The sequence below is a fragment of the Bison bison genome, unplaced genomic scaffold (assembly GCF_000754665.1).
Source record: "Bison bison bison isolate TAMUID 2011002044 unplaced genomic scaffold, Bison_UMD1.0 scf7180017864312, whole genome shotgun sequence".
Classification (NCBI taxonomy): domain Eukaryota; kingdom Metazoa; phylum Chordata; class Mammalia; order Artiodactyla; family Bovidae; genus Bison; species Bison bison.
The window spans coordinates 332,142-345,954 of NW_011494884.1; the positions used below are offsets into that span (position 1 = coordinate 332,142).

General features: G+C 45.5%; 1 protein-coding gene across 1 annotated transcript in view; it reads right to left on the reverse strand.

Moving 5' to 3' along the window:
• Positions 1–5,269, reverse strand: part of LOC104997596 (RIMS-binding protein 2) — a 217,323-nt gene extending 212,054 nt beyond the window's left edge. The window contains exon 1 of the mRNA XM_010852440.1: positions 4,792–5,269. Within this exon, the coding sequence (XP_010850742.1) occupies positions 4,792–4,809 (18 nt within the window). The 5' untranslated portion in view covers positions 4,810–5,269. The remainder of the gene's footprint in view (positions 1–4,791) is intronic.
• Between the last annotated feature and the right edge of the window lie 8,544 nt (positions 5,270–13,813).

A 13,813-nucleotide genomic window follows, 5' to 3' on the forward strand; every position in this document is an offset into this window, starting at 1 on the left:
CCTTTGGAAATCCAAGATGCCAGATGCCAGCCAAGGGCCAGCTTGGCTAGCAGATTTTGCCAAGACGGCAGCCTTGGGGCCAGGACGGGAGCCCTCCTTCTGACCACACCACAGCTCCCAGACCACAGCAGGTTTCAGCCTCTGCTTCACGGCAGGCCAAGTCCATGTGCCAGGTGGGGTGAGGGGACACGGAAACACAGGCCCGATCGCTGGACAGCATCATCGGCTTGGCTCACCCAGAACCGGCTTCGGCCAGTCGGGGACCCTGTCCAGGTCCCTCTTCCACGCAGCTGTTAATAGAGGCACATTTTTATTTTACGCATCGACTGTCATCTTGCTTTCTACAAGAGCTAGACGGCAGGTGCCTCTGGGGAGAAGCCTCACTCTCCATCTTGCTGCAGGCCTCGCCTTGCCCAGTGAGCATGGCCAGCCCCCCTCAGCTGTGACCTCTCTCCGTGGCATTGACGGACCCTGACCCCCAGCCTCACATCAGTTACACAGAGATTTGTGTGCTCAGAGGTGTTTCTCTTCATCCCTGACTCTGTGACTCTTTGTTTCTCTCTGCCTGCCTGTCTCTCACTGTCTCTGTTTGTTCATCTTCTCTGTCTCTCTTTCTGTTTGTCTGTCTCTGTCTCTCTCTCTCCCTTTCTTTCCCTCCTAGAGTCATTCATTCTAGCCCAGAACCTAACTGCACTTTGGCAAAAGCAGGAGGAACAGTAGCTACTCCTGGGTACATTATGGGAAAAAAGGGGTGTTTTCAAAATAATTTTAAGGCATCATTTAAACAAGACAACTAAGACCAGGGTGGAAAGCCTTTAAAGGAAGCGGTGTAAAGGCAGGACCTGATTCCTGAAGGCAGTTTTGCAAAGCTCTGCCTGCAGCCAAACCTGACCATTGTACCAGTCAAGTCTGCACATGAACTTCTGAAACACTTTGTACATGGCAACACAGCCCCACGTAGCTGCTCTGACTTGAAGTGAGAAAAACAAACGTTTGTGCCCACTCCATAAATAAAGACGTAAGTGGGACTTCCCTGGTGGTCCAGTGACTGAGACTCCATGTTCCCAATGCAGGGGGCCTGGGTTCTATCCCTGGTCTGGGAACTAGATCCCACATGCCACAACTAAGACCCGGTATAGTCAAATAAATAAAAATAATTTTTTTTTAAAAGAAAGAGGTAAGTGAGTCACCCCTGGGGAGAAGAATGAGGGGGCAGTGTCAAAGGAATCTCCTGACCCCTCCTGACTTGTGGTCCCCCTGCCCACTGCTCCTGCTGCCCCAAACCCACTACAGGACCACAGGACTCTGACTCCGAGCACATCTCCTTCCTGCTGTTCAGGCTGCCAAGATGGTCTTTTCCGCAACTCAGGAGTCTGAAGGTCAAAGACTCTTAAGATGTCCCAGAGCAGGAAAACTCAATGATTAATAAACACCTATAGTCATGGGCTTCTCTGGTGGCTCAGATGGTAAAGCGTCTGCCTGCAATGTGGGAGACCCGGGTTTGATCCCTGGGTTGGGAAGATCCCCTGGAGAAGGAAAAGGCAACCCACTACAGTAATTTTGCATGGACTGAGGAGCCTGGTAGGCTACAGTCCATGGGGTCGCAAAGAGTCGGACACAACTAAGCGACTTCACTTTCATTTTCATAGTCAGGGAGCTATCAATGAAATGAACAATGGAAACAAACTGATGGTGAAACACTACACACGTGCTAAACAGCACGATGCTTCTCACGCAGATTTGAAAAAGATGAAAGAGTGATAATCCTCAGTGCTGGGGAGTGTAGGAGTATGACACTCCATCTATAACTGGTAGGAAGGTCAATTCCTACAGTCTTTTTGGAAAACCATCAGGCAGAGGTATAATTTAAAAGAACATAGACATATTCTGATCCACAAATTCCTAAAAATGGATTCCTTAAAGTAAAAATCACAAGAATATATCCAGAGGATCTTTATGATAACCCTGTAAAGGCAAAAAAAAAAAAAAAAGTGAAATGTCTTTTAACACAACAGTTGAATAAAACTGTGGTGTATCATATATCGACAATGTTATATTTCCATGATATCCCCATAAAGCGGGGGGAGAGGGGTGGGAATGTAACTGTGGTGTATCCATACCATGGACTGTGATAAAGCACATTCAAAATAATGAGTTAGAAATGTATACGTTGGCACAAAAAATTATTCAGGAGTAAAACAAGTTATAGAAAAAGTTACACACAGGGCAACTGACAAAACCCAGAAAGGCCTGAATGTGGGTGTATAGGCATTGGTGTTTGATTCTACAGAAGAGAGAAAGGTGTGTAGGGACCCACCTTGATTATCTGGGCACGAGGTGTGTGATGTGAGAAATCTAGGGGAGACAGCTGAAAAAAAAGATCTAATAAATACAAGAAGCACTATTTTTCATGAACATTGGCGGGCATCTCCCTGTGGAGACAGGCAAAGGCTTCGAACCTCTGCCAGCAGGACTGTAGAGCCGTTAGTCCATCCAGACAAGCTGGGTGCAGAGGTTTGCTATCTGTGTGAACACGCCTGACCGCTAGATGCCTGGATCCTTCTGCTCCAAAGGTGATTGCTTCCTCAGTTTGGTCAGGCAGCAATATTCCTGCCCAGCAGGAAGGTGAAGCAGGAGCAGGCACACACTCCACAAACATCTTGAATTTTTAAAGGAACCTACAGATCCGGTGCTCTGTGTCCACGAGCAAAGGCTGTCTCCTGTTACGGACTACCGTACTCTGCACACCGCTCACCGGCCAGGAGAGGAGCTGTCCAAGGTATCTTGTTCCAGATTAGACATTGCAGAGGACCACACACACACGTATGCTCATGCGCACGCACACAAACGCGCGCGCATACGCACACACACATACACACGCACACACACACGCACGCACACATGTACGCACACGCACAAGCACACGCACACACCTCTGTCTCTGGCTGCTCCCTGTCTCTTTCCTCCACCTTGTTCCCTCTCTCTCCCTCACCTCTCCACACCCTCATCTGTTCCTTTCCCATCTCTCTCCCTCCTTTCTTCTTCCCCTCTTTCTCTTCCTTCTTCTTTCTCTTTTTCTCTCCTCTTGGCCCCATTTATGTCCCTCCCCTTACTGCCTTCTCTTTGGTCTCACCATCTTCAGGAGGGTTCATGGCTTGGGGCTGGTGTAGAATCACCTGAATACCCTTTACTGAGTGCCCACTCTTGTTCTCACACCTGTCTGCAAGATGGATATTAGTGTTAAACCCATTCGACATCCAAGGAAACTGAGGCACAGGAAAAGCCACTCAACCAATCAACAAATATCTACTAAGTTCCTACAATGCACCAGATACTCTTCCTGGAAGTGATGACTCAGACAGACAGAAGTTAAGGAACTGTCCATTCCAGTTCATACAGGGCAGAGCCTGTGGATGGCGGGAAGCTGTGAATGTCCTAAGACATGGCCAGCGCAGAGCCCCTGGGCCTTTTTCCAAGTACAGTGAAGCTCTCCTCTCTTGCATCTCTGTGAAGCAGCAAGCTTGACCTGGAAGGAAGCAGGGCCAAAGGGAGAAGCAAAGGAGAGGCAGCTTTATTTTCCAGTGCAGAAGTCATGCAGAACATGGCCAAAGCCAAGTGAGGAAAATGCATGAGGACCACTGGTCCCCAGACACGGTGTCAGCTGCTAATCTGAAGCTGGCATGCTGGTGCCTATTTGTTCTCATGGAATTCACTGCATCCCACGGCAGAGAGGCTGTGTCCTATCTCCTATTTTTCTAGAACCTCCCACCTCAAACCTCATGGCGAACTGTTCTGAGCCCCTCCTGTGGAACCAAGCCTGGTGCCGAGACCTTACCAATCTTCAGGGCATTTAACCCTCACAAACAGCTCCTCTGAGATAAGTGCAAAAGCTCTCATCCTGGTTAAACACACAGTGATGGGAAAGTTTAGTGAAATTAAGCATAGGCCCACATTCAATAGCAGGTAGGTGATGGAGTCAGGATTTAAACCCAGGTGTTTCTGCATCCAAATGGTTTCTTTTACCTAGATCACTTTTCTTTTCCATAGAGAACACTGACCTAGGACATGAGCTGGGAGTTCCATAAAAGCTCTGGTCACAAGGCTCTAAGCACAAGCCAATTGCATCTCTAGGCAAAAATGACAAGTAGGTTCCACCTCACACCAGCTTTCTTTAATGCTTTTATTTGATGGCATTGAGGAGGGTTTGGAGACTGGGACCAGGCTTGGCAGAAAAGAGTACCACAAAAAATCAGCAATGTGGGCCATGGGCAAGAGGTCAGGGAGTATCATACATGTTGGTTAGAATAACTTAGCTTTCAAAGAGCCATGAGAAGGGCTTCAGGTAGGGGTAGATCAAGTAGATTGAATGATACTGCCCAGTGTGATTCCAGTGTCTGGGGTGCCTTCCCTGAGTCTGTCTTCAACATCTAACTCTGATTCTAAGCTGAGAGCTAATAGGCCCAAGTGTTTCAAGCTTTCTTGTCCACAGCCAGTAGAAAAAGGAGAATATCTTTATGACAGCATGGCAACCACATTCCCCAAAGCCACTCTGATTGGACTAGCTGAGGCCACACATAGAGATCTGAAAGTGGCCAGAGAGACAGAATGCAACCACTCCTGGCCAAGGTCACATGTTCTTTCCTTAGAGTCAGGGTGGGGAGGGGGAGTCAGCTGATGGAAAGGGTAACAGAGCCGAATAGGCAGTCAACAAACCACTATGCCACATCTATGACATCACCCCCCAATCAAGGCTCATTCCTCCCAGAAGAACACAGGCATGGGCCAGAATACCTTTTCTCCACTTTGCATGAAATGCAGACCTAGGAGCCTCCTTCTCCCCTCTGGCTAGGTGCTCTCTTTTTCCATGAATCCATCTCTGCAGAAACAAAGAGAGGACCTTCTAATGCCCCTCCAATAACTGATCTCCACATTAGAGACCATAACTAGGGCCCCACCCATGGAGTGAGATGAGAGACCCTACAATACATTTTCTTAAAAGGGTAACTACCACATGTAACATTTTAACCCCATTTTCTCTGAGAAGGCCTTTCTGTGTTAACCTGATTAAACCAGGAGTGAATGTAATTAATGGGAAGCATGAAGTGCTGATTACATAGGAGGCACAGATGATTATTTAGACACTATATGAAGCCCCATCACTGATATGATTATGGACAAACGCACTGCTAACAGGCTTGGAAAGTATCATTAACACAGACTTCCCAGGTGGCGCTAGTGGTAAAGAACCTGACTGCCAATGCAGGAGACATAAGAGACCAGGTTTGATCCCTGGAGAAGGGTATGGTAACCCACTCCAACATTCTTGCCTGGTTAATCCCATGGACAGAGGCGGCTGGTGGGCTACCGTCCATAGGGTCGCAAAGAGTCGGACACAACTGAAGTGACTTAGCATGCATGCATGCATGCCAGGAGCTTCTTAGAATTACACTTCTGAAATATCTTAGAACTCTTTAAAAAAAACACACAGACGTCTGCAAATCAGTTGATTCATGCAAAGGCTTTTTTTTTCCCATTGGACACCATATCTAAGTTGCCCAGACAACTAAGCTATTCCTGGTCTGCTGAAATAATTTAATTGAAGTACCTCCTGTTAGTTCAGAACTTGGGTCCATCTGCAGACTCTGGGGACAGAAGGCACTGGGTTATGAGTGTCAGAGCAGAGATACATGTGTACATGCTCAGTTGCTTCAGTCGTGTCTGACTCTTTGCAACCCCATGGACTGTAGCCTACCAGGCTCCTCTGTCCGTGGGATTCTCCAGGCAAGAATATTGGAGTGGGTTGCCATGTCCTTCTCCAGGGGATTTTCCCAACCCAGGGACTGAACCTGTATCTCCTGAGGCTCCTGCATTGCAGGCAGATTCTTTACCACTGAGCCACCAAGGAAGCCACAGAGCAGATATAACCTCCCTGCTAAAAGGGCCAAGAGCCTCCTATGTTGCTTTACCGAGACTCTGGCTGAAACAAGAGTCAGCCTACCGCCGCTGACAGATGGCCAGCAAGAGGCTGACCTTCCCTTCCTACCTGGCTTTGGAACCTGATGAAACCACTACCTCTGGAACCAAGAGCCCAGTTTCTTACTGAGGGCATTTCCCCATTGGTGTAATTGCCACAAGAGAATAAAAAGAATTCCACATGAATTCTACTGAAAAGATGAACCTTTGATTTTTAATCTTTGATTCATTCACCTTGCCACTGCTTTCCAATCTGCCAGACCCCACACAGGGGGGTCCTTCACGGAACCCAAGGTGTTTTCAGGTACAGATGTGTCAGGCATTTCATTAGTCATTGATTTATAAATCATAGAATCATCATCAATTTAATATTCTATTTTAGTTTTTTTTTTCAATGACAAAGCCTCCTTTGGGTGCTAAAATGTCTTCTTTATGTATGTGTGAGTGTGTGTGTGAGTGTGTGTGTGTTCTAGTTGCTCAGTTGTGTCCAACTCTGCGACCCCATGGACTGTAGCCTGTCAGGCTCCACTGTTCATGGAATTCTCCAGGCCAGAATACTGGAGTGGGTTGCCATGCCCTCCTCCAGGGGATCTTCCCCACTCAGGGAATGAACCTGGATCTCCTGCATTGCAGGCAGATTCTTTACCATCTAAGCCACCAGAGAAGCCCCAGAATGTCTTCTTTACACCTCTGTAATACTTGGTCATCTTCCTGTTGGAGTCAGTGTGAATAAGTGTCAGGTTTAAAGGCTCAGCTAGTCCTCAGAATTTAGCTGGATTTGGATAACAGTGTTGTTTTTCTGTATTTGACTACTTTTACCTTTTATTTCTAGCAGGATTTTCCACTTAATCTAGTAATGAAAAGGTTTTTTTTTCCAAATACATTTACACAGTATATTAATTTTTAAAAATAATAGTATTATAAGTAATAGTAACATTACCAAGCAGATAGCACAAAAATCAGAAAGGTGGTGATTCTCTCAGGTAAATATTTATAAACTAATGAACCCAGTTATCTCTCTTCCAAACTTGTAGGTTTCCAACTCCATGGTCTAATATCTATAACATTTTCTTCTCATGTTTTGCCTGGATGGCTAACATGGCTAATTACCACTTTCATGAGCACACATTATCATCTCAGAATATCAGATTCTTGCAGTGGCTAGTTCATGTCTTACTCATTCCAAAATCTTCCATAGTACACAGAGCAGAAGCACTGGACAAAGTTTGATTAATTTAATTGTTCCCTCTGCCTCTATGAATCCAGCCTCTCTCCCAGGGCCACTGGTCTTCCTCCTCCAGGAAGCCTTACTTGATCACCCTAGCCCACAATGTCTTTATGAAGAGTATACTTTGCTTTTGAATTCTTCCCTCTGCCTCCATGAATCCAGCCTCTCCCCCAGGGCCACTGGTCTTCCTCCTCCAGGAAGTCCTCCTGGATCACCCTGGCCCATAATGTCTTTATGAAAAACATGCTTTGCTTTCTCTATATCCATTCCCCATTCTTCTAGTTATAGTATTCCACTTTCTCTCTGGGAAATGACTGCTCTCCTATTCAGTCCAGGGCAGGCACATGACCCAGATCTGGTCAAAGTGCCACCTATCCTTAGGCAAATAATTGTGAAGGAATAGATGATGTCTCAGGTTGATTGCTGAGATGTTCCCATCAGAGACAATCTTGGGATTCCTGTTGAACTATCAGGCAGAGGCAGGTCCCTTTTATCCCACTTAGGGATAAGTCCTAGGAATCCTAGGAAAATAAATCCTAGGAAAAGAGAAAGCCTAGAGCTGCTGGTACCACCACATGGAAAGATCCTGCTGAGATGAAGCTGGTGCAGAAGAAAGGTGGGACAGGAGATAGAAACTAAATCCTAATGACATTGCTTCAGCCCCCGGATCTACCCATGCCTGAAGCCCTTCTCTCAATAAATATCCTATTTTGCTTTAATCAGACTGAGTGGACTCTTCATTAACTTGAAACTGAAGAAATCTGTGACTAAAACACCATTGTTTGAATTTGGAAAGTCCATCTTCTCTGTACTAACCATTTGAATAGAGAAAGATACTGTATCTCTGGTCTTCACACTGTCTTCTTAAAAAGATACCAAGTCACTGGATTTTTAGGGCTCACCCTAATCCAGTATGGTTTTAGAATCAATCTGGTTTTAGAAAATCAAAATTTTAATCAAGTTGGTTTTAGAAAAGGCAGAGGAACCAGAGATCAAATTGCCAACATCCACTGGATCATTGAAAAAGCAAGAGAGTTCCAGAAAAACATCTATTTCTGCTTTATTACTACGCCAAAGCCTTTGACTGTGTGGATCACAATAAACTGTGGAAAATTCTGAAAGAGATGAGAATACCGGACCACCTGACCTGCCTGGACAGGGAGGTCCAACGTGCTGCAGTCCACGGGGTCACAAAGAGTCAGACACGACTGAGCAACTGAATTGAACTGAACTAATCCAGTATGACTTTATCCTAATCTATGTCTTCATTACATCAGCAAGGACTCCATTTTCAAATAAGCTTATATTCACAGGTAGCAGGGGTTAGGATTGGAACATATCTTTTGTGGGAACTGAATTCAACCCATTACAGCTACCATCTTGCTCCTCTGAGGAAAGTCAGACTCAAGGCAAAGGAGAAAGAGGAATGAGCTGGATATATTCGTGATAAAACAAACCGAGCCTCACCTGAGTCTATATTAAATACATCTGGACTTGCCTCCCCTTCACACCTGTCTCTCTTGGTAATGATAAAAAAGATCAAGTCCTTTTCATTCTCAGTCCTTTTTCCCTCCCTCCTTCAACCTTCTGGTGTAGGATCTGTTCAACAGGTGGGAAGGACTCCCACTCTATCATCCCAATGGACTGTGTTACCTCCTCTCTACCTGGCTCTGCCTGCTCCCAGGGCTCTTGCACCTTTTTATACTGCGTGGCCACATTTGAATGAGCATACAGGCAACTGATGGAATTTCAAAAAGAAATTCAGGCAAAATGCCTCCTTCAAAAGCGTTGAGATGGAAATGTTTTTTTTAATAGCTTTGTAATGTAAACAACCTTGAAGTCAAAATTACAGCAACAGAAAGCAAATGTAAGACTGCACATGAAAAGGATGGAAAAGAGATCTTTCAGTCACATTCAACTGTACAGTGATCTTGCTAAGAATGTAGTGCACAGCCCATTTAGGAAGAGAGGGAGGGAGGTAAGGAGGGAAGGGAATGGGGGGAGAGGGAGAGAAGGAGGTGAGGGAAAGGGGAGGGAGGGAGCGATGAAGGAAGGAGGTCTGAACGACAGCCCAGACTTTGATCAGAGATGGGTCTTTGTCTAAAACTCAGAAATAGCCAGGACATGGAAGCAACCCAAATGTCCATCAACAGAGGAATGAATAAAGAAGATGTGGTACATATATACAATGGAATATTACTCAGCTATAAAAAGGAATGAAATGGGGTCATTTGTAAAGACGTGGATGGACCTAGAGACTGTCACACAAAGTGAAGTCAGAAAGACAAAAAAATTCAAAGAAATCTAAAACTGCCCAGCTTACAGAGTGGAGCGTCTGCCTGCTAGTTAGCAGCTCTCATCAAACAAGGAACTAAATCAAGTAGAGACTTCAGAAGCCACAGTTCTGAATAAACAGCCTGGGATATTTTTATGTGAGTCTCTGCTGCTTTCCATAGTGACTGACTCATAGGTAGCCTTAATCTGACAAAGCCGTGTCGTCATGGGAACCAGACTTAGTCCATGGCCACAGGTTAAACATTAAGCTCCTACCTGTGATAATGTTCCCTTATCAATCTCCTCTCGGAACCCAAAGCTTTTCCATTTCCTTTGGGCAGCTGGCCGCTCTCTGTTGATAGTGTTTGCCAGTGGCAAAGGCTCTGTTGCCTGGTTACTAATTGGTGATGGGGGTGAGACCTGGCTGGAGAGGAGCAAGTCGAAGATGCTTAAAGGCTAAGCAAGCTGACTGGGCAGCGTTCATGGAGAGGTGGCCCCGTGCAGACAGGACACTGTCCTTGGCCCTTTGAACTTGGGAGTCACCATAACCTCACACTAGGCAAAGCCACCATTCCAGCAGGCTCATGGAGGCGTTAAGGACCCTGCTCATGGATGCCCATGGCAGGGCAGCGTTTCCCTGGGATGTGCCCACCAGCACGACGATTCAATGCAGGAAAGGAGAAAGAGGCTCTGGGATCCAAATAGCAAAAGACATAAAGGATGGTGGAAACTGTGCTCGCCTTTCTTCTGGCCAAAGCACTCAGCTTCACTTTGAATATGGTCTGGTGAGAATGGCAAGCATTTGGCATCCAGCCCCCTCCAACCACAGGCTTCCCTGGGTGGCTCAGTGGTTAAGAATCCACCTGCCAAAGCAGGAGCCTCAGGAGACACGGGTTCAATCCCTGTGTTGGGAAGATCCCTTGGAAAAGGAAATGGCAACCCACTCCAGTATTCTTGCTGGGATAATCCCATGGACAGAGGAGCCTGGCAGGCTACAGTCCATGGGGTCATAGAGAGTCAGACACAACTGAGCATGCACGCACGTCCCTCTAACCACCAGGAACAAAAAGACACCGGGCGGGATATCTCCTGACTTTACATCTCGAGCAGAGACACCCAAACACCAAAACCAGGGGCTGCATCAGAGTCATCCTAGTGGGTTCATCCTGAGGGCCCATCCATGGACACCACTATTTAGATTCCCAGGTCCTCTCCTTTCCATCAATTCTTCCAGGCAATGCCTCTTCTTAAGATTACCAGAATTAGGATACCAGAATTCAAAACCTTTCATCACAGAGCACTGAGCTGAATTCCCAGTGCTATAGAGCAGCTTCCCACTAGCTATATATCTTACACATGGTAGTGTACATACATCAGTGCTACTTTCTCAGCTCAGTGCTCTTTGATGACCTACGGGGTAGAATGGGGAGGCGGGAGGCAGGCTCAAGAGGGAGGAGATATAGGTACACATACAGCTGATTCACCTTGTTGTACAGCAGAAACTAACACAACGTTGTAAAACAATTGTAGTTTAATTTTTTAATTAAAAACTAAATTTTAAAAACTTAAAAAAAAAAAAGACCTTATATCAGTTTGCTGGGGCCATCATAACAAAGTGTCACAATCACGGTGGCTAAAACAACAGACCCAGACCTTCATGACCCAGATAACCACGAAGGTGTGATCACTCACCTAGAGCTAGACGTCCTGGAATGTGAAGTCAAGTGGGCCATAAGAAGCATCACTACGAGCAAAGCTAGGCGAGGTGATGGAATTCCAATTGAGCTATTTCCAATCCTAAAAGATGATGCTGTGAAAGTGCTGCACTCAATATAGGAGCAAATTTGGAAAACTCAGCAGTGGCCACAGGACTGGAAAAGGTCAGCTTTCATTCCAATTCCAAAGAAAGCAAAGCAAAAGAGTGCTCAAACTACGCACAATTGCACTCATCTCACACACTAGTAAAGTAATGCTCAAAATTCTCCAAGCCAGGCTTCAACAGCATGTGAACTGTGAATTTCCAGATGTCCAAGCTGGTTTTAGAAAAGGCAGAGGAACCAGAGATCAAATTGTCAACATCTGTTGGATCATAGAAAAAGCAAGAGAATTCCAGAAAAACATCTACTTCTGCTTTATTGATTACACCAAAGCCTTTGACTGTGTAGATCACAACAAACTGTGGAAAATTATTCAAGAGATGGGAATACCAGACCACCTTATCTGCCTCCTGAGAAATCTGTATGCAGGTCAAGAAGCAACAGTTAGAACTGGACATAGAACAACAGACTGGTTCCAAATCAGGAATGGAGTATGTCAAGGCTGTACATTGTCACCCTGCTTATTTAACTTATATGCAGAGTATATCATGTGAAATGCAGGGTTGGATGAAGTGCAAGCTGAAATCAAGATTGCCAGGAGAAATATCAACAATCTCAGATACACAGATGATACCACGCTTATGGCAGAAAGCAAACAAAAACTAAAGAGTCTCTTGATGAAAGTGAAAGAGGAGAATGAAAAAGCTGCCTTAAAACTCAGCATTCAAAAAACGAAGATCATGGCATCTGGTCCCATCACTTCTGGGGAAAAAGTGAAAACAGTGACAGCTTTTATTTTGGGGGGGGGCTCTAAAATCACTACAGATGATGACTGCAGTCATGAAATTAAAAGATGCTTGTTTCTAGAAAGGAAAGCTATGACAAACCTGCTGCTGCTGCTGCTGCTAAGTCGCTTCAGTCGTGTCCGACTCTGTGTGACCCCATAGACGGCAGCCCACCAGGCTCCCCCATCCCTGGGATTCTCCAGGCAAGAACACTGGAGTGGGTTGCCATTTCCTTCTCCAATGCATGAAACTGAAAAGTGAAAGTGAAGTCACTCAGTCGTGTCCGACTCTTTGAGACCCCATGGACTGCAGCCTACCAGGCTTCTCCGTCCATGGGATTTTCCAGGCAAGAGTACTGGAGTGGGGTGCCATCACCTTCTCCATGACAAACCTAGATAGTTGTATTAACAAAACTAATACAATATTGTAAAGTTTAAAAATAAAATAAAATAAAAAAAAAAAAAACCAGAGACATCACTTTGCCGACAAAGGTCTATATAATCAAAGCTATGGTTTTTCCATTAGCTATGGACAGATGTGAGGGTTGCTCCATAAAGAAGGCTGAGCGCCGAAGAATTGGTGATTTCAAATTGTGGTGCTAGAGAAGACTCTTGAGAGTCCCTTGGGCTGCAAGGAGATCAAACCAGTCAATCCTAAAGGAAATCAACCCTGAACATTCATTGGAAGGACTGATGCTGAAGCTAAAGCTCCAATTCTTTGGCCACCTGATGTGAAGAGCTGACTCACTGAAAAAGACCCTGATGCTAGGAAAGATTAAGGGGAGGAGAAGTGGGTAACAGAGGATGAAATGTTTAGGTAGCATCACTGACTCAATGGACACGAGTTTGAGAAAACTCCAGGAGATAGTGAAGGACAAGGAAGCCTGTTGTGCTACAGTCCATGGGATCGCAAAGAGCTGGACACGACTTAGCAACTGAATGGCAACAACAAGTGATCCAGAGTGGGCCATCCCACACAGCCATGGTGAACACATGGAAACTGACAAACCTGTAACTCATGGTGGGACTTGGACCACTGTCAGTGCTCCACGGCATAGTTTTGTTAGCAATGGGGAGGTGAGTCACAGGCCAGGAGATCTGGCCAGATGGAGAGCCCTGCAAATGCAGAAGCACATCTCTGTAGGGAGGAAGAGGTGGTCTTCCAGTGAAGGATTAAGTGAATTTTTCACCCTAGTCTCCTGGGGAGCATGGTCACGATAATATGGGGAAGTACTTTAGCTGATCTTGAAAACTCTTGATCCTGATCACAAGGCTTCAGGAAATGGATCTTTTGAAAGAAGAGTGTTAAATGGTAGAATTTGGGTGAATCCCCTTCATAGGTGAAAAATATAGAGCCCAAGAAATGATAATGCAAAGTTCTGTTGCCTTTTTAAGCCTAATTTTAGAGACGTCAAGTCAATGAGGAAATAACACCAGGCCTATGAACCCTAAGTGCATGGTTAACGGACTGATTAAAACTGAAGACAACACAGAGGAAACTGGCTCAGAAACCCAAAACATTGTTTGAGCTCCTGGATCAAGCCATTCCTGAAGCCAGTTGCTATGCTCTCATCAATTATACCAGTCAATTAACTCCCCTTTTTGCTTAACCTAGTTTGAGCCAGTTTTCTGTCATTTACAAGCAAAAGAGTCCTGATAAACACAATAGCATAGTATATGGCAAGGCCCCCAAGGACTTTTCTGAGAGTACAGCCACATCTGCAGCATCATTTCTCT